This window comes from Buteo buteo, chromosome 28 (assembly GCF_964188355.1).
Source record: "Buteo buteo chromosome 28, bButBut1.hap1.1, whole genome shotgun sequence".
Taxonomy (NCBI): domain Eukaryota; kingdom Metazoa; phylum Chordata; class Aves; order Accipitriformes; family Accipitridae; genus Buteo; species Buteo buteo.
The window spans coordinates 8,908,558-8,929,452 of NC_134198.1; the positions used below are offsets into that span (position 1 = coordinate 8,908,558).

Genomic DNA, 20,895 nt, shown 5'->3' on the forward strand with positions numbered 1-20,895 from the left:
CCAACAGTGCCATCCACTGTTTTTCTGAGAAATCTTTCAATTATTTGCCCAAATGGTCTTGAATACTGAGAGATGCAACAGCAAAATTAAAACCCCTCTACCAGTCTGTGTTTGCAACGGATCACATGTGGCCAAAACTTTATTTAGGTACTTAAAGCACTTCTTATTTTAACTCAGCTGTAATACCTAATTCTATATTAATAACGAGAACGTGCCCATTTATTTAATCTTGGGTGGATGCTGTAGAAGGAGCCGAGTTCATGAATCCTCTAAAATGGATGTGGTACGTTAACTTTCTCTCTGGTGTTTTCACTCCAAGTGGCTTGTTATGACAACCTTGTACTTATGTAAGTCTCACACAGCTTTACATTGTTATAGAAATCCTTAATATAATAAAAAATTTCTTAGTGCTAAGGAAAAAAAAAAAAGGCTGAAATATCAATAGATGTTTTCATTTGAAGTATCATGCAGGTCTGTATTGACATGCAAATGATAAAAAGAAAATCCGTATAATCAATTTTATGTGAGTCACAATCACGCTAGCGCATGGTCTTAAGGCTTCCCTGAGTGACATGAGAAATCTAAGGCTAAAGTTCAGCACTAAATATCACACTGAATTGTTATTGTTAATCCTGCAATAGGCTTTCCTACCGAGGCAGCTTTTTTTTCATATTGATGACAAATAAAAGCTTTAAGGGAATGCAGGTATAATTTAAGAAATACGCATTTCCGTTACTGTAAGTATATGTATTAGTATAAAATGATATTATTATAGCAGTTATTATTTTTATCCTTGCATTTTAGGACTGGTTTCCCTGCACTGACTGGAGGACGTTCAAAAAATGCTCAGTCTACAGAATCTTAAGCTGATACTTTTTTTTCTTAGGCAAAGGGCAGACAGTGACAACATGCATTTTGTTTTATCCCACTAGAGGGCCCATGGCGAGGGCTGAAAACATCACTCCTTCTCCAGAGACACCACACAATTGCTCCCAGGGACAGAGAGCTGGACTGTCTGTTGTTTGCCTTATCTTTTTTTTTGGTTTTGTTTGGTTTTTGTTTTTTTCCCCTGATGTGGCAGTCTCTCTTAAACACTCTGGAATTGCTTTCATTTTATTATCCTTTCAGAGAAGTTTTCCCAACAGCCACCAAAAGGTTTGCTCTGTCAAAGGTTTGTTACTTTAACAGTCTAATCTGAGCCAGTGACCCAGCATGGAAGATTTTGTATCCCATTACTCAATCCTATAGCTAGTATATGCAACTGTCTTTTTTTCCCTGTATTTAAACGATAAACATTATTATAGGAAAGACTGTTGAACTCACGGATCATTAGACTTGGGGATGAGTGTGCCAAGCTCCTTGATTCGGTAATTAATATTATACCTTCTTCTTCTCTCAACTGTTAAAAAGAAACAGTTACTATTTTTATGGTGAAATATTCTTGAAGAAATTCAACATAAAACATTTTAATTAGTTAAAAATGAGTCAGTCAATGTACAGAACATTTCTTCCTCAAATAGAAGTCCCAACATGATCTCTTACCTGACTCTGACTTACTTTCAGGACAAACTCCATGATTAGTACCATCTCTGTATCTTACCCTACCTGTAGGTTCCTCCCCCGTTTACAGCTAGACTCCTAGAGAATGAAATAGTCACATATTGTCTAAACTGAGCTAACACTTCTTTTTTTCTGATGTTCCTATATCATTTCTCCACCCTGCTCCCACACAACAGAGTTTTCAGCTTAGTGGAGTTTTGCTGATGACTTCAACAGGGACACAAGACAACTCATCCAACATTTCATATTTTGGCAGAACTCCTGCTACAGATCACAGTTAACAGCTTCACTATCCCTTATCTACAGCTGTCAGCATTGCGAACCACAGAGAGGACATAAGGGCCACCATATCACCTCACTGAAACAGAGAAAGATTGTGTCCCAGAAACACTTCATCCCCGGCACATCTGTTTCCTTTGGTGATGGACAGCACAGATGTGTTTACAATAACTTTTAAAACACACAGGAGATGAAGAAAAACATAATTTAAACAATAAAAAAAATATTTCTGTGTTTATGCTTCTCCTAAGAAAAAATAGATATGGTATCTTGGTTTACTTGTAGTTTAGTTAGAAATGAAAAAGGAGAAGATAAGCCTCTTAAAATTAGTCCCCCCTCTCTGTGCTCTCAGTCCACTTTCTCGGCATTGTACCACTATCCAAACTGGAGTGTGTGATCCTTCTCTGTACAAAAGGCTCCGTCATCTTTCTGCCTCCCATTTCACTAATTTACAGAGAATTCTCCTCTGCTTCTTCACCAGTTTTTCTCCAGCTACTTTTACATGTAGAAACTTCACATTTTCTAGTGGATAGGCCCAAAGGACATCTCATTGCTTTGGGGAGCTTCTTGTATGTAATTGTGACATAGAAAGTATATTCAGCGAGAATGTAGCCCCATTGTGGTACTGGTCAGTGTCAGAGACCAGCAGTGATGTTCTACTGGTGTGACCTCACACTTTTGTCCACTCCTTCCACGTTGTACTTTAACTCAATCCAAACCTCAGTGAATGGACAGGATTCAGCTTTGGTCCGTCACCAGGATGGCATTTTGCTGTTTGTCTTATCCCTTGCTTCTTGGAAGACCTTACCTTGGGCTCAATACACTAATGCCGCTGTACTCTGTCGGAACAGACCTGGCCAGCCTAGAACATGGGCAGAATGGATACATGTATGGAGATGTGCACTAAAAGTTTGATGTCCTAATTTTGAATATAAGTACGACAAGCCCAGTAGAGCTAAATTAGAAGTGTAAAGCCAAGGGCAGCCTGGTGGGTCTTCCTAAGCTGACTTCAACCTTCTCACAGTCATACGAGCATATTGCTTCCACTTCAGCCCCACCACATAGATCACTTTTAGTTCTTTACTTCTTCCAACACATAAAGGTGTTTTTTCTTCCTGTCTGTGTGAGGCTCTTAGGTTTGTGCAGCCGTCGGTTATTTCCTCTCTAGGTGATTCCAGCTCAGGGAGCTCCGTAGGTGTTATTATTTACCCTGATGAAGTGTTCTGCCTCCGTGAGACGCATTAACTCGTCTATTCTCTCTAGAAACAGGAATTTGACTCAACAGATTAAAGCATCTCGGGTTTTGTAGTCATGATTCACATATTCAGGAGACAGGGTTATAATTCTCCTGAGTGTACTGTTAAGTGACCCCTTGCATTCCATTGGCATGAACGTGCTGGATCTCGTAGGAGAACACAGTGCACAAAAGCACATAGCAACCAAACAATTTAAAAGATGTATTTCAGTTATGTTGGCAAAATAATGGCAGGGCAAACAGAGTTAAAGAATGTGCATTAACTATACAGTCATATGGCATAATAGCTGTTGTTTGATTAATATTTACACTGTGGAAAAGCTCTGCAAGATACTCATCAAAAAGTAGTCAACTAAATGTTGGCAATAAAACAAGGCAAAGAAAAAATTTTCTTTACAAGTGGACACTTATAGAATTCTTTTTCTTTCTGTTTTTGTAGGTTTTCCTGAAAAGAAGCTTCCAGTATGAATTAGGGGGGAAATTTTGAAGCTCAGAAACATGTTTCAATAGAGCTTTCCTGATTTATGTCTGTTACAGTCCAGTGGTATCCCAAGTTATCAATAATATATCAAGTATCAAATTATACCAAAGACAAACCAGAAAATTGTTTTTCAAACTATGTGAACAGGATGACCATATAACAAACAAGTATTACACCTTTAATTCTTTGTCTGGAAAACAAAAAACAAAAATGCCCAACAAAATACATTTAGTAATGGTTTAAACTCTTGCTGTTACATGAAGAAGGGGTTCTATTTCTTAAATCTAAATCCCTTTTCATGGTTTCATTGAGGATCTAACCTTTCAGAAAGAACTTTTTTCTAGTTCCTCCTTGGTATGAGAAGGTACAAGAACATTTCTGTAAAATGTGGGCCTTAATTCAACCTGAAACATGAAAGTTTGTATAATTCTCTGCAAGTTTCGAAACCTGATTTTTCAGACTATCTCTAAAAAAAAGGTACTCATAGAAGAGTAAATCACACTAATAAAGCCTTTATCTGTAATGCATTAATATGTCCAAGCCATCAGATAGTAGAGCTATTGCCAGAGAGACTCCGAAGTATACACTTGGAGCCAAACCAGAAGAGATGTGGGGTGTCTGCGCGCTATCGTCCTGGCATTCAGCCTTCAGCTCCATTGCCAGTGGTGAGGGACAGTTCTCAGACATGTCTTCTGTGTTCAGGAAGGATAAACTCAGAGCCAAAATAACCAATGGAGGCAATGGTAAGACCTGGCATCCCCAATGTATGCGTGTGCCTGTCTTTCCCCTTGCAGTTCCAGACAACTCCTACCCACCACCTTTCCTAGTCCAGCAAAAATTCCCCATTTCTGCCCAAACAAGACAGGCAGCAGCTACATTGGCACTTCAGAGAAGATGTGCTAGCAACAGGCCTAAAAATACACATGGTCTGTCTGTAATCCACAAAAACGTACAGACAGAAAAAAGGATGCCTTCTGGAAAGTCTAAGTAGTAGAAAGTTGTCCATGGTGGTTGCTAGCACATTGTACAGGTGAATGTATACTTCCAGGTGTAATTTCACGCAGGTAAAGCTATAAATCCCTCTAAGATTACCAGAATAGCCAGAGAACCAAGATAGAAATAAGACAACAAAGATATAAATAGCAGCTCTTAACTAATTACCAATTTGGGTTTAAATTCATAGAATCATAGAATATCTCAAGTTGGAAGGGACTCATAAGGATCACTGAGTCCAACTGCCAGACTATTTCTGCTGGAAAAAGTGGAAAGGAGAACTGGAAAATCCAATTGCTATATTCAACACTTTCCAAAAAGAATCCTTTAGGGGGGTTGTTTCAAATTACTCTTAGAAGGGAAAAATTGGCTAATTTTATAGGCATTCTTTCAGCAATAAAAACTGGTTTTTTTCTTTCTATTCTGGATAAACCAAATTGTTGTTTATTTTTATAAAGTTAATATTTAGACACTGAAATATGAATTTCACTATGTTCTAAGCCTAAATTGACTGTGCCTCTAGAACTGAAATGCCTAACATCCGTACATGGCTGCACTGCTGTCCATAAAGGAGACAGAAGTGTAACCCAGCCTTCAAAGGTTGGGGGCTGTGTATCAGCGCAGAGTCAGAGCACCGTGAGTCTCACCCAGTCCTGCCCTGATCTCCTTTTGTGACATACAATTTCCACAACTTTAAGTGCTTAACTAGTGTTTAGAAGTTGTCTGATACCCTCTGTAATTTTTTTTTTTTCCTTCCCATCACCCATAGATACAGCCTCTCGCTTGGGGGATTCAGGAAGTAAGGTATGAAGACTATTTTCACTGTTAGTTTTTTCATCATCTGCCTCCTTTCTTGTCTGTTTTACACTGTAATTCTTAGAGACAACATCAAGTAAAGTGTGCAGGATACATGTACAACTGTAGAATGAAAACATAGTGGCAGGACACGGTATGAAAAGAAATTCATTACAATATGCAAAATATTTTGAAAGACAAAAGTGAAAGACATTAAGTTCAGGGAAGAAAGCTCTGTGGCTGGCTGATTTTGCAGACTGAGTTCAATTTGATTACCCTGGTAAGATGGTAATCTAGAAGAAGAACAGAGATGTGGTAGCTAATGTATATTATTTTTGCATTCCCCATACATTCCATTTAATGAGATGGAAGATGAACATATACTTACTGAGATTGTGGTTATCCTTTTTTTGTCTCTCCTTTGCCATTGCTCGTGTATCTGCTTCTGACAGAAAGTAACATTTATTAAAACAGTCCTTAAGTTGCAATTCCAGTACTTCTTTCACCTTTTCAAAATGGCCTCTTGTCACAAAGGGCAGCCTTCTACTCTTTTTACTTCATTACTCTTTTTATTATTAAACAAGATCATAAGCAAATCTATATTCTACCAGTACTAAATTTTGAGCTAGTCTGGCAGGTTCCTTAAGATTTTTTTATTGCACATTTTTTATTTAAGAACATAGAAATGCCATGGAGGGGTATTTTTCTCTGATTTGCTGTATTTTACATCAGGATAAAACTTACAATACACTAATGTGCGTGGATTTGTATATCCCATAATGCAAGAGTTAATCAGATTTGTAAGATATTGAACAAACTCACTGTTTCCTCTGAGTGACACTAATAAACTGTACATGGTTGTTAGCATTCTTTGGATTAATTGAATGTAACTTTTAAAGTTGTTAATCCACTAATATAGATTTACCTTGAATAGCCTTATTGTAAGGTTTTAAAAGAAGCATTTGTTCTACCCTGGAACAAATTTAATGGATGATAATTTATTTATACCGTTGATCAGGAGCCAACATGTGGAAGAATCCACTATGTTTCCTAAAATAATTAGGTTTATTAGAAGCAAGATGTTCATAAAAAACAAGGGGCAAATATGGTTTCTGAATTGCTAAAGAGGAGAACAGAAAGAAAACATGTCTCCTTGGTCTTTGTTCCTTTCCTTAAATGAAAATACAAACTGCAAAATGCTCAGGAATTTAATTATAAACATCTATTCATGGGTAAGATTTATTCAACTTTTAAGAGAAACACCGTCACTTCTGCAATTATAAAATACTAAAATCTCAGAGTTCTTTTACCTGTGAGTTCCCTTTTTACTGGTAGATTAGCTGGGCAGGAAGCATTTGTGAGACCCATATTGGCTGGTGCCATTCCCTGGTCACTGTTATATATATCCAAAATGCTGCTAGATAGCTTGAGGGGTAGGGGGAGGAAAGAAGAATAAGGAAAAAAAAATATTAAAATAAGTTAAAGGCTTAAAATATTAAAAAAAAAACCCATAAATACAAAGAGCAAACTTTTTTGAATATGTCTGGTGTTCTTTAGAAGTAGTTGTGTATATGTGTCTAAAGGTAAAGCTTACCTTTATGTAGTATTAAGTAAAATTGAAAATGAAGCATCACAGTCTGCCACTATTCCACAAGCAGCTTTCTAAGTGCCCTTTGTGTGGATTTCAGATGCAGAGTGATGGCAGGATATGGCTCCCAGTGTCTGTTTTTCGATCACTTCTATACCATATTTTCCAATAACAGGAATACCACAACTGCATTTCAAACATGAATTAGGTTGAAAGTAAAAATAACCTTGCTGGTTTTGACCTACTCCCCAGTGATTTTTTAACCACATCACTAAATTCTGAATTGGCACTTCATACTGCAGCTGGTTTAGCAGTATAAAGATTCAGTGACCCATATAGATGCAATAGTTAAAATTAGAGTGGACAGAACATCAAAGAACATGCTTTAAGGAAAGAAACTCTGCTGTTGTCAGGATAAACCAGATAACCTAATGGTTTTAACATGTATAACATACACGATAATGTATACCATTACCCTTGTTACCTTCTAAAATGTAATATAACATTATTTAAATAAACCCATAGAATGCACTTAAAGAGAAGTAAGGCTAAAGTATATTTCTATGGATTCCAGATAATTACCCAAATATTACTTTTACTTGAGTAATTTTACATATCTGAAATAACTGTAAAATGTGTAAAAGTTTAGTAAAGAACATTTCAGGTTTTGCTTAGTTTCTATGACCATATAACCAACCTTCCAGCATTGATGATTATCTTATACATTTCCGCACGTTCATGTGAAAACAGCTGTATAAAAAGAGTCCAAGTCCAGATTCACAAATAAAGATTTGTATTCCTATTGCCTTCTAAGGCAGTGAGAGCAGCATATTTTTTTTCATTTTACCATGCATACAAAGTTTGTGCTGACATTTTTTTTTCCTTTGCCGCCAACACACAAGGACTCAGAAATTGAGTTTGGGTCCACCTGGCCAAGAAGAAAGGGGGGAAAAAAAAAAGGGAGGAAAAAGTGGGTGAAAAAAAGTGAGGAAAATTGTGGGTAAAACTACTGACTTGAGACAGAAAAGCATGAAAGGAAATAAGGAGTTATTTAAGAAAATTGTTTTTCATAGAGAAGAAAACATGTTTTTACAGTTCTGCCCTGCACCCATGGATCCTGAAACACCCTGAAGTTTTTCAGGCTGGTCACTGAGACACCAACCATAGATCTGCTGGGAACTAGCTTTTTTTAGGCTCTGATCATTTCTTTTCTTGTAGAGACTGTGAGCTTCACCACAAGCTGTTTTGAATGGAGACACTTTTCCAATGACATGCTCAGTGTGAAATTGTTCCATGGCAGTGCTTGCTATATATTTATATTAAATCTGAAATTTTAGATGTTTTGGTTTTAAATAATGATTTTACTAAATTAACTAATAACTTTACCTGAGAACCTAATTTGTGTTAAATTCTCCCAGTTGTATAACCTATGATGAAATGAAGGAATCAGGATTCTTTCTGAATACACATAAATAACACGCTCATTTTTGAAGTAGAGGTTTATTACTTAGGAGAACTGACAATTCTTAAATACCATTAGAAATCACAACAGCAAGTCAGTTTTGAAAATCTGCTTACATATTTGATCTCTCAATGAAAATACTTTTTAAAAGAATGTTTGGAATTCAGTTGAGTATTACTCAAGAACAAGCTATGTTTAATATGCAGGATTTGAATGCTAAGCGCATTTACCCGTTAAGCACCTTTGTTTCATTCCAGAGTGGTAAACTGACAAGTATTACAGAATTCACTGCAGCTTTACCTTCGCATTTTCTTTGTTCCAGGGCTAGTATAACTATATTACAAGAGTGAACTCATATTAGCTCTAGACACATATTTAATTACTTCCTACATTCATGTCAATGAATTTGGCTTATTGAAATGATATGAAAACAGAATGATATAAAAAATTGAGAGTCAATGTGACTCCTACACTTACTCCAGTGGACTTTGGATAAGGCTGTTATATGGTTTAGGCTACTGTTTTTTGTGAAATTCTAGGAAATAGTAACCACTGAATATAATATAATCTAATAAATAATCTAACAAATTAGAAATGCATATCTATCATATTTTATATATCTCAGATAGCTGTGTACAGGAGGTCAATAACTTGCATGAAACTGGTGGTAATCTTTTCAATTTATAAGGTTATCAATACCATTAATGGAAAAATCACAATTGTAAACCACAGTTTGACACAAACACATGAGATACATCAAGGATTACTTCTAACTTTCAAACAGTGGTTCAACTTTATCCTCAAAATATAGTTAAATTTTTATAGTCTATTCACAAAAGTGTGAATTCAAATGATAAGGCCCAAACCCAAGAGAAAAGGTCATGAATGGCTAACTTAGCTGGTAATGAAAAAATAATACCAACACACCTGAAAGTTCAGAATTGTGTGAGGATTCAAAAAGGGGTGAGTAAACTCAACTTAAAACCACAGGTAGACATTTCAGCTGAATTTGATAACACAGTTGATGGAAGTACTTCTATCTAAAACAGCTGCCATTGTCTGGAGTGATAAGAGTTTATACACCTCTTTCCGTCAGCAGAACTGCTGGGGCAGTGTCATCCCACACAGCCGGGGCTGCAAGCGAATATCTGTCCATGATCTATGTCTGGCTGCACTACTGCTTCCATCGAGCAGTGAAAGGCATGAAATATTTTCCCTATTGTCCCATACCATCTTTGTTTCACACAGACGGTCTCCAGAATTTTTCCCCTCATCATTTGGCAATTTTTCTCAGTCATTAGGAAAACAGAGTCGTAACTCCATGTGGAGATGATGAAAATGAAATCCAAACCCAAGTCATTCACCTACTGATGGCTACAATATTATAAACTCACTGACTCAAATGATTCACACGTGTTAATCCAGAAGGGACAGGCAAGGATGGAGAGGTGGTGGGATAGCCCTGTATGTTACAGAATGTTTTGTCTGTCCAGAGCTTAATGATGGTGACAGTACAGTTGAGTGTTTATGGGTAAGAATCAGGGGGTAGGTCAACAAGGCAGATATTATGGTGGGAGTCTGTTATAGACCACCCAACCAGGATGAAGAGGCAGATGAAATAATCTATAAGCAGCTGGCAGAAGTCTCACAATCGCTAGCCCTTGTTCTCATGGGGACTTCAACTTAGCAGATGTCTGCTGGAAATAAAATACAGCGGAGAGGAAACAGTCTAGGAGGTTCCTGGAGTATGTGGAAGAAAACTTCCTAACACAGCTGGTGAGGGAGCCAACTAGGGAAGGTGCCCAGCTGGACCTGTTGTTTGTGAACAGAGAAGGACTTGTGGGTGATGCGATGGTTGGAGGCTGTCTTGGGCATAGTGATCGCAAAATGATAGAGTTTTCGATTCTCGGAGAAGTAAGGAGGGGGGTCAGCAGAACTGCTCCCTTGGACTCCCAGAGGACAGACTTGGCCTGTTTGACAGAGTCTCTTGGGAGGCAGTCCTGAAGGGCAAAGGGGTCCAGGAAGATTGGACATTCTTCAGGAAGGAAATCTTAAAGACACAGGAGCGGGCCATCCCCATGTGCCAAAAGACGAGCCAGCGGGGAAGAAGACCGGCCTGGCTGAACAGAGAGCTTTGGCTGGAACTCAGGAAAGAAAGGAGACTTTATGACTTTTGGAAGAAAGGGCAGGCAACTCAGGAGGACTACAAGGATGTCATGTAGTTATGCAGGGAGAAAATTAGAAGGGCCAAAGCCCAACCACAACTTAATCTGGCTACTGCTGTAAAAGACTGTAAAAAAAGTTTCTATAAATACATTAGCATCAAAAGGAGGGCTAAGGAGAATCTCCATCCTTTATTGGATGCAGGAGGAAACATAGTGACAAAGGATGAGGAAAAGGCTGAGGTATGTAATGCCTTCTTTGCCTCAGTCTTTAATAGAAAGACCAGTTGTTCTTGGGGTATCCAGCCCCCTGAGCTGGAAGACAGGGATGGGGAGCAGAATGAAGCCCCCATAATCCAAGGGGAAATGGTTAGTGATCATGTAGATCTACACCATGTAGACACACACAGGTCTATGGGGCTGGATGGGATCCACCCAAGGGATGGGTGGATCCCACCCACTGAGGGAGCTGGTGGAAGTGCTCACCGAGCCACTTTCAATCATTTATCAGCAGTCCTGGCTAACTGGGGAGGTCCCAGTTGACTGGAAGTTACCAAATGTGATGCTTTCTGCCACACCATTAAAGAGAAACTTTGATCTAATGTTAACTGTCCTAAATTATTCTCCAGAACTTGGACATCGGAGAATAAGCCTATTCAACAGCACTGTCACAGAGAGCCTACAAAATTCTCACTCATTCACCTATTTTGAAAGCACTAATTTCTGAGCTGCAGAATCTGTCTTTCCAATTGAAACATTCACAGGTGTGACAAATATGACCATTTTTAATAATCCATAGGTAGGGTACTCTTGGGGAATAGAGAATGGGAGGTTTGACCCTCCTTAAGTCTGTCATCATCTCAGTCAGTGCTCTGAAGGATTGGATAACAGAAGAAACAGTTTACTCATCTGGCCATAAAAAGGACACGCAAAAAAAAGGTTCTTTTCTTCATACCTACAGCCCCTCCAGATTTAGGATTGCTGTTTCCCTTCAGTATTTGTCTGGATGATTCTGCTTAGTACGAAAGCAGTTGTACCAATCACAGTATCTACTGCCTCTTTCTTCCTGTGCATTTAGTAGAAAACTCAAGTATATTGTAAAGGCCGCTACGATGGGTAAGTGGCTTCTTTGTGGATAGAGCCATTGGTGATCTCCCTTTGACACACTGTCTTCATTCTCAGTTAGCCAGCACAGCATTTTCACACTTACAGTAGGGCAAAGTGGGTATAAAGCACCAGTAAATTAGACTACCTTTGACAGTCGCTTCGTTCCTACAGAAATGGTGACACATGGAAAAATCTGCTATGAATTAGTGTGAGAGGAATAACTCTCAGTGTCAGGATTCAGGATCAGGAGAAGAAATAGGGGGTGATTAATCTGATCTGTCTTGGACACTTAGAGTGAACTGAATCACCTCTGTTTCTTCTTGACTCTAAAGAAAGCCTGGGGTGACTGTTGCAGGCTTTCCACATGTGCCTTCTCACAAAACCTCACTGTGCTCCTAATATGAAAATTTCCAAACAAACTCTTGTTTTAAAAATCACATAAGAACAACAAAGCAAACCATACTGGATCTTTCTTGACAAATATTCACATTTCTGATTATGAGGGAGTTTTAAAAATACAAAGTAAAAGATGTATCAAAGTATTTTGTTGAAACTCTCTACCTCAATTTGCCCTCCATTGATGTCAAGCATGGAAAGTCCCAAGGAATTTCCTTGCTAATGTTACTGAACACTGAGAACAATCTTAAAATAGAAATTGGCCAATTCTGATACAACATGAGAAAAGATACTTTTTTTGTCTGTCAGAGCAGGAAGCTCTTTTAGAAATGTAGACATCTGGGAAATAACTGATTTTTAAATTACAAAATTAACATATATAGCACAATATGTTAGAGAAATCGTGTGTCAAAATACATCTAGTTGTTTGGATATGCACTAAAACTCCATACACCATAATGTAATTTGTTTCTTACAATGTCATGTAAGCAGGGAAAGTTTTTGCAGTACTGAGGCTTCAAGTAGCTTCCAGTTCTACATTACAAGATAAATATACACACTGACATAATCTTACAAAAATCCAGTGCAATCTTACTAAAAGTAGAAATCATTGCAATGGCATAATTATATGATATGTGTACAATGATAATCTTACAATTACATAGCACTGTCAAACCTGATGAATCCCAAAGCACTTTAAAACTCCAGCTGATTACACTGCGTCAAAAGCACGTTCTTTCTTTCAGTTTAGAGATGTGGAAACACAGACATTTGTGTATGAAAATTCATAAGTCCCAGGAAGTAATCTATTTATCCTGCAGGTGTCATGAGCTATATTGCTTCACACCTGTGTTGTTCTGAGAAGTCCTGGTAAGTCACATAGTGTCCAACCTTTCCCTTCACGATGCACACATTTATGTATGTGTGTCTGAGAATTCAGATGCAAGTGGCTCGTAAGGGGTGAGCACACACATATTAAAAATAGCAGTATATAATTAGCCATTTTTCCTGCTTCTAACATACAGCCAGCTTTGGACAAAAGATTAACAACCTTTAACGCAGCAAATGGTTAAGTGGGAATAACCAGTGACAATGTGGTACAGGAAGAGAATAATACTATATCTAATTAAAACTGCAAGGAGAATTAAAGAAAGCAGACTGTAATTAACGAAGTTAGCATTTGGCAAGGACACTGGGGTTAACGTCCTTCTTTTTGTGTAGAGTGTCATGGGATCTTCAATGCCTGTGTGCAAAGACTGGAACATGAGAATTTCCATTCACAGGGCTCAGTCCTGAAAGATGCTCAACTTTGAAGCTTAGACTAATTATAAAAGCAAACTTCAGCTGCAGTACCTGAGCTAGTAGTGTCTGCCTTGAGCGCGGCAGTACCTCGCAAGGGCCCGTGACCTTGTGCTTGCTGGCAGTGTCCAAGACAAGTACTGTAAAGGCCTCATCCAGAGGAGCTTGTTATATTCAACACTTGGGTCTGAACTGCTATGCAGGCAGGATTGTGTGGCAAATATTAAGGGTTCATTACTTGCATGGATGTCTGGCAATGGACAGCTGTGATCCCAATCTGCAGTCTCTAATACCAAGTTATGGGGTTTTTTTAAAGGAGAACATCACTAAGCCAGGAAAAACATTGCCTCATTAAGGGAAATCATGTGGTAGTCCAAATCCCATAGCATGGCAGCTATTGGTAAATATCATGTAATTTCAAGGAAGACTTAAACCAAAGAGCATTTCCTTATCTTCCAGGAATGAAAGAGAAGGATTCTTAATATGATAAAAAAATATACAGATACAGGTTGTCTGTGTCTGTCACCTGTAGTCCCTAGACAGCTCTATGTCACGATAATGTTCACTTACATGATCACGTACAATTTAAGTATTTTTCTGTTTTGGCTAATCTTTGCATGATGTTTTTGTCTTACAGTAACTTTCAAGCCTGTCAGGATCATGGCTCTATCACAGGCAATGTTGCACAGCTAGAAAATAACAGCCCAACCCTCTTCTGAATTCAGCTAGATTTTTCTTAATTTAAAAATACTGCTGAATGTGGTAATGCCCAGTCTGGACTAGAAAGCATTTCCTGGATATTGGGTTCATTTAACATACCATCACGTAATCCATTTCAGAAAGTAATAATGTTCTGTCTAAAATCAATTAAATCAATTAAGTTTCACATCTCCACTATTTTTATTTGGAGTATGTTCCAAAAGTGGAATGATTGCAAAATATTGTTAAAAATCTTTCTTTTTATTTCCATTCCTAGACAAATTTTGTTTTGGTTTTGTGTCACTTTTAACTTATATAGTTCATTGTTTAACATCCCCATGTGATTATTGTGAGTGACCATAGCTCCCTTAAGCCTTTGGTTTGCTAAGTTGAACAGGCCATGCTTCTTTAGCCAGACTTCCCATGCTACGATGTGTCCTAACAGGCCTCTCTCTACCTTTCCTGCTTTGAATTAGTTTTTCTGAAGGGTGGACACCTTTATTTGTCTACAGCATTCTAAAAGTTTTGTACCCAGTGAATTCTGCAGTGGATATTTCCTTGTAATCTCTCAGAAATCTCTCTTGTGATGGATCCTAAGATCATATTTATCTCCTTTTTGCAGTCCCATCATTTTGATGGTTTATAGTCATCCTCTGAGCAACTAATGTAACCAGATCTTTCTCTGTCATCTCCAGTTAATGAGCTCTCAGCTTACTGCAGACATTCCTGTTATTAGTATTTAAATGAATGACCTTGCACTCAGTACTATTACATTCCTTCCATTTATACTATTCTGTCATCACAGTCATATAATTCTTCCTCTATGATATCCTCATCCTCCTTTGTATTGGCAGTACTTTCTACTTTTGCTACCTCAGTAAATTTCATCAGCATAAACGTATTTTTTGTACCAAGGTCACTAATGAAAATATTAAATAAACTGAAGCTGAGGATTGATTCTTGGAGCACTTCATTAATATCTTCTCTTTTAACAAAATCTTTATCATCTCTTTAGCTTGCCCCTTAACCTGAAAAGAATCCTGTTCAGTTGCTTTCTATATAATCTCTATTGCATTTTATTAATATGCATTCATAAAAGAAGGCTACAATCAATAAACCCTGGATATGCAGGACTAGCTAGAAAGACTAATTCCAGTAGCAGACAGCTCTCCATACATCTAAAAGGATGTCACTAATCATGGAAGTGATGGAGGGTATATACTACTTTAAAGAGCAGACTTCTTACATGTTCTAGTTGCCTAAAATTGCTAAACCCTAGGATAGCAAAAGCTTTTCGCCAAAGGCATCCGGACTGTTCCAACAGGTCAAAAAAATCCATCAGCTAGCCTGCTTTCCCTTGAGGGACCTGGGAACAGGCAGCAGGAGGGACTGTCCTGTTAGTGGAGGCTTATTTCCAGCTACCATTTCTCTCAGGGTCTAGTTCCTCACAGTCACATTCACAAGCCCAAACGTACGATCAGAGGGTGAAGATGCCCCCAGAAAATAGAGAGGTCAGGACTGGACTGCCTCTACCAGAGGTCCTCATTCTGCCCAGGTCAGAAGAGCCCATGAAAAAGAGGGCAAGTGGGAAGCAAGCTGCAGGAATAGTCCTGCTAGCAGAAACTTCCTTTGCTACCCTCTTTTGCAGAGTTAATAACCGCAGACATGCATCTCACCAAGTGTGTCTACATGCCTATATTTCCTGCAGTATCAGAAGTATGGCAGAGCAGCCGTGCAGTACAGATGATTATGAGGATCATTGGCCCCATTGCACGTGGTCAGATTGCCTGTACTGCACCTACTGACTCCGCAAACACATGCTGCTTTACTGGTCACAAGAAGAAACTATGTGGCTGCCTAACCTGAAAGGTTGAGTACTATATCTGCAAGAAAAAATCTCTTTTGGTGCTTGGTAAAAATTAGTACTTGCGCAGACTGCAGCTAGAATGAAGTGTTCACATGTGAAATATTAGTACAATACTTTATCCTTTCCTACCCCTAAATATATCCCACTTAAATCATGTTCTCATGAACCTAATTGATAGCATCACTTCAAAGAACAGTTTTGTAAAATGAGGCTACTTCTTCTTCTTAGCCACAAAACATGTTAGCACCCATCCATTTCAATGTGGTTCTTGCTTATTCATTTTAATTAAAAAATCAAAGCAGGGATTTTACAAAGTTTTTGTACTATTATCCCATATATGCATTCCAAATGTAGAAATCTAAATTTGGAACTGTGTCCACAGTTCATTTTACACATCAGGTAAAAGTTTGTTCAGTGTTTTTGTTACTGGGATACAAAACATAAAAAACACATACTTAATTCCTTGTCATTCCTTTCCTATTTATTCATGACAAGTAAACAAAACTTTTTTCAGTCTTTGAAGTTTGCAGATTAACTTCAAAATATGCACTGAATTTGGCCAAATAGTGAATTGATCAATAAGTGTATAATAACCCAGTCATTGCAAATCCATTTTCTAAATAGCAATATCTGGTATACCGGCTGTTTCCAGGTTTTGACAAGGGAAAAACTGGAGTAATTCTTGTATCTTCAATGTGTGTTTTAGTAAATTGTGCCTTTTCACCTAATTCAAAGGTATTGCAGAGAGGATGCATAATCTTGTGGGTTAATCCAAGTTCTGTACTCAGAAGACTGGGGTTCAACCTCTGGCTTTCTTTTGCAACTGCTGTGTGGCTTGAAGAAAGTTGAACAACATAAGCTGTGATATCTTTTTGCTTTGTAGGGATGTGCTTACACTGTCAACTGTCAAAAAAAGTTGTAGTATACCAGTTTTAGAGTTTTAGGTCCTTCTGTAATTGCAATACAAAATACTTATACTTGAAAATAGATGGTCTTTAGTAATAACTAATACCCAAATGTTCCAGTTCCTCTTTTTACTATCTAAAGAGAACAGCAGAAAAGCAAATGCTTCCCTTTTCAGACTTGTTTTCCTTTGAACAAATTGTATCTCCTTCTATATTTATCTTTAACATGGTTCATAATTACACACTCCTCAACCAGGACTTAATGTTCAGATATATTATATTACATATTATATATTATGCATGAAAACTGGTTCATTTTTTATCTTCAAATAATGATCATCAAGCTGGTTCATTATTCATCAGAGAAAAATGAACTCTGTTCATATTCCCAGTTACAGTACATTCCTGCCCTGATCGTATACATAGAAGTCCATTGTCTAGATAAATGTCTGATCAAATATGACCAAGCAAAGGAATTTTCTGGAGAATCAGCCTTTTGCAAGAGGGTTCTGTTCTTTCAACTGTCATCTCTTAATTATATGTTTTTAGCTGTTCTTGGCTTTTCTTGTTAGAACACTAACATAACAGACACCGACCAAAAGTGAAGTGATGTTGTGATACTGTCATCATCCAACCTGCGGCTGGAAATCAAAGGTCACAGCAGTACTGCCCCACTAACCTCCAGGGTCTGAAACCCAAAGATGACAATTAAATGACAGCTCCGTTAGCTGTTTTACTAAGATTATTTCACTAGCAACACCAGCTAATGCATTAAATCATGGTTCCATCCAACTTCTATTTCTCTGGCTACCAGATGCAAATGCATATACCAAATCATTCAAATTCTTCCTCTAAAAACAATGAACAAATGTCAGCACAAAAACACAAGAAAAGTGAAACATTGAGACTGAGGGACAAGTGAAAACCAGATTTTTTTGAAGGATTAGAATATTGGGCATTTTATTTTAAATATAGGTGCTAACATGTCTATTACCAGTATTTATGTGATATATTTTATATATGTATTATATGCTTTGTATTATGTTCTCTTACATTTCACGTATCACCTAAGTATCTGAATACATTACAGTAAGGTATTTACTGATTTCTGCGATGTAGTGTGTTCAGATGGATTAATATGTACTTTGCAGAGTTTCATTTTGGTTGGAATTCCTTTCTGTAGCAGTTGATTTCTGATATATTCACAAGCGTTTATTTCTAGTGTAAATATAAATGCATAGTTAACTACTTCATAAACCACTGTACACATGTGGTAAAGGTCATAGAGGGCCTTGGCTGATGGAGAAGGAGGTGCTAAGAAAAGTATTTGTATCTTTTAGGGTTTTATTTCTTAAAACAGCCTTCAAGAAATCCTTGTGTTTCCCACAAGTTAGTTTTATCGTGCAGTGAGAAGATTGACTATGCCTGGAGAGCAAAGTAAGTGGCCACTGTTGTTGCCTCTGACATCACAAGTCTTTTATTCAACCTATGTAAATACCATTGACAGAAATTCCTAAAATTTAGCTCCAGAAGCAATCATAACCTATATGCTACAGACCCCAAGGAGCCTGATGTAGTCTTCTCTATTATCTGTCATTACTGAGGACCTCAGGTCTTGCATTGCTGTATGCAGACAGCAAGAGACATGCAGTAGAGGCTGTGCATCAGGGCTTTGGGATAACGCAGAGTCCGCCTGGTGGCCCCAAACAGCAGGAATTTTTTTGCAGATCCTTCTGCACAGGAGCTTAGAGTTAGTGAAGAGTGCATATTAGAAGAACTAGAAACTTCTTTTACATATCCCTTAGTCTTACCTCTGTTCAACATGTGTTAAGCTCTGAGATGAAGACCATGTTTGTAAGAGGTACTTACATACAAACAACTGTGTATTTTAGAGTAATAGTTCCATTTATAACTATTTACCTTTCTGAAAGAGAAAACCAAAGAGGAAAAAAGGAACTTTTCCTTCATTTCATAGTTATGAAAAAATTTACTCCAGTTGCATGAAGCTTGAGTCTTCTAGCTCACTTCAGCCAGAGGGGTCTACCCCCAAAACAGAGAAGGGTTATTAGACATTGTGCTGTTACACTGTTAGAGATGGAGCTGAGCTATTTGGGCACTTTGCACAGCTTTTGAGTGCTGCAGCTATGTGAAAGCAGACCACAGTTCTTCTCCTGACCCAAAGTATTGTACGCTCTATGCTATGAAGAGCTTTTCTGCAGCATGAGGTAAATTGCAAACACTCATACCTGATCTATTGGGAGTACTTACAGCAGGCAAGAGAGCTGGACACTGCCCCTTTCAGCCTCAAACTACTATACTGTGTGAAATACTGAAAACAAACCTTCATCTGGCATCTGTATGACATTCAAAACAGCAGAGGCAGTGATAGCAAAACACTCCTCCAGCTGCAGAAAACAGGCCTGAGGAGTTCTCAGTTTGTGCATTTCATTGTTAGTTCTCTGCAACTGAAAGACACAATTTCCTATCTAGCACCTCTATACTACTGAAGAAAGACAAAGAAAATATTTGCTCACCAGTTTTATTTTTGAGGAGTCTATTATTTCCTCAATAGCTACCGACTGTTCCTTCTCCTTCATTTTTCTTTTTCGTTAAACTTGGAAATGATACCAGGGAGTGCTATACAGGAGTTTATATACTTAGGTGAACTTTGATTCTTCCTTGGACTTTAAGACTAATCTAGTGTAGAATGTGATTGACAAAGCATTTTCATTGATGTTATGCAGCCTTTTCAAGTTACCCAACCTAAGCAAATGAGGTTGTTAATGTTTACTCCGGCCCTTTCTCTAAAATAGTTTTGAACTTTAGCAGATTTTATACACTTATAAAGGTTGCCAAATGACATTGGTATTCACTAAATAAAAAATACTCATGATTATGCAGCAGGGGGCTGCCTAGATCAGCAATGCTATATGCACCTCTAATGGAAACCTGGTTTTACTTCATGACTGAATAATCACGGCAATTATTGAATAAAAGACTTTGGAGGATACTTACTTGAATATCTTTTTTCTGTATGATTTCTGGGAATGGGACAGACAGCAGTTTTTGTAATCCATCCAGATGGTAACCATCAGTATTTGACAAATAATTAATACAAATACAAATTATTAATGCCATGATGAGAAACTGTGACCTCAAAGACCTTGTACTAGCAGTGAGGTTTCGCAGAGTGCACTGTGCTTTTATCAATAAATAGTGTCACCATAAAATCAAATGCAGAGTTAACAGATGTAATCAGAACTTTATACCAGCTGTAGTTAACAGAATCATAAAAATTAGAGAAGGAAAATATCTATCCTGTCCTGTCCTGATCTAACCTCTACACCATGCCTGTACAACACGAGGTTTTTTCAAATGCCAGAGGAGCTCAACAAATACAAGTGAGCCACAGGGCAACTGAGGATTTTCTCCATAAGCTGTTTTCCTGCAAGAGTGAATAGAAGTGGAGTGATCCCAACTGACTTGACTCCAAAGTGGACTTTAAGCAGACCGTAGCTCCCAATCTTAATGAAATAGTGTGCTATGAATGTATAAGTCATGCAAGTGAAGCAACGAAGCCTCCCAGGATCCCTCAAGAGGTGGCCACCTATTCCAAGGCAACGCCTTCGCCCAGCACCGTGCTCCCCGCTCTGTCGCCTTCCCCACCCCGGCTGGCCCCCGGCTCAGCCCTGCCATCCAACGGCTAGAAAACCAGGTGCTTTGGCTTCCCCTCTCTGTTAGTGATTTAATTCTTCTTTTCCCGGCATATAAACCCCACGTACATCAGGTCAGATTCAAAGGAGGGCCGAAGAAATTTGCTTAGCTTCACAGATAGACAAAGTTCCCAACAACAGATTCATTGCTTGTGACAGCTCTAAATCTCTGAGGTGGTGTGGGCTTCAAACCACCAGTGACACCGTAATGATTTCAGTACACAGTTAGAGCTGGAGCTGTTGGAGGAGTTAATGCTGTTTCAAATCTTTAAATATTTCTTTCCTTTAAAGGAGAGAACCATTTTGGAAACTATTTTGGAGATTTTTTTAAAAA

At 38.1% G+C, this 20,895-nt stretch overlaps 1 protein-coding gene across 1 annotated transcript in view; it reads right to left on the bottom strand.

Annotated features, from left to right (window-relative positions):
- Window positions 1-20,895, bottom strand: part of TFEC (transcription factor EC) — a 70,204-nt gene that overhangs the window by 11,850 nt on the left and 37,459 nt on the right. Inside the window, exons 4-6 of the mRNA XM_075059101.1 lie at window positions 6,674-6,788; window positions 5,752-5,808; window positions 1,324-1,399 (exon numbers count right to left, since the gene is read on the bottom strand). Of these exons, the coding sequence (XP_074915202.1) occupies window positions 1,324-1,399; window positions 5,752-5,808; window positions 6,674-6,788 (248 nt within the window). The remainder of the gene's footprint in view (window positions 1-1,323; window positions 1,400-5,751; window positions 5,809-6,673; window positions 6,789-20,895) is intronic.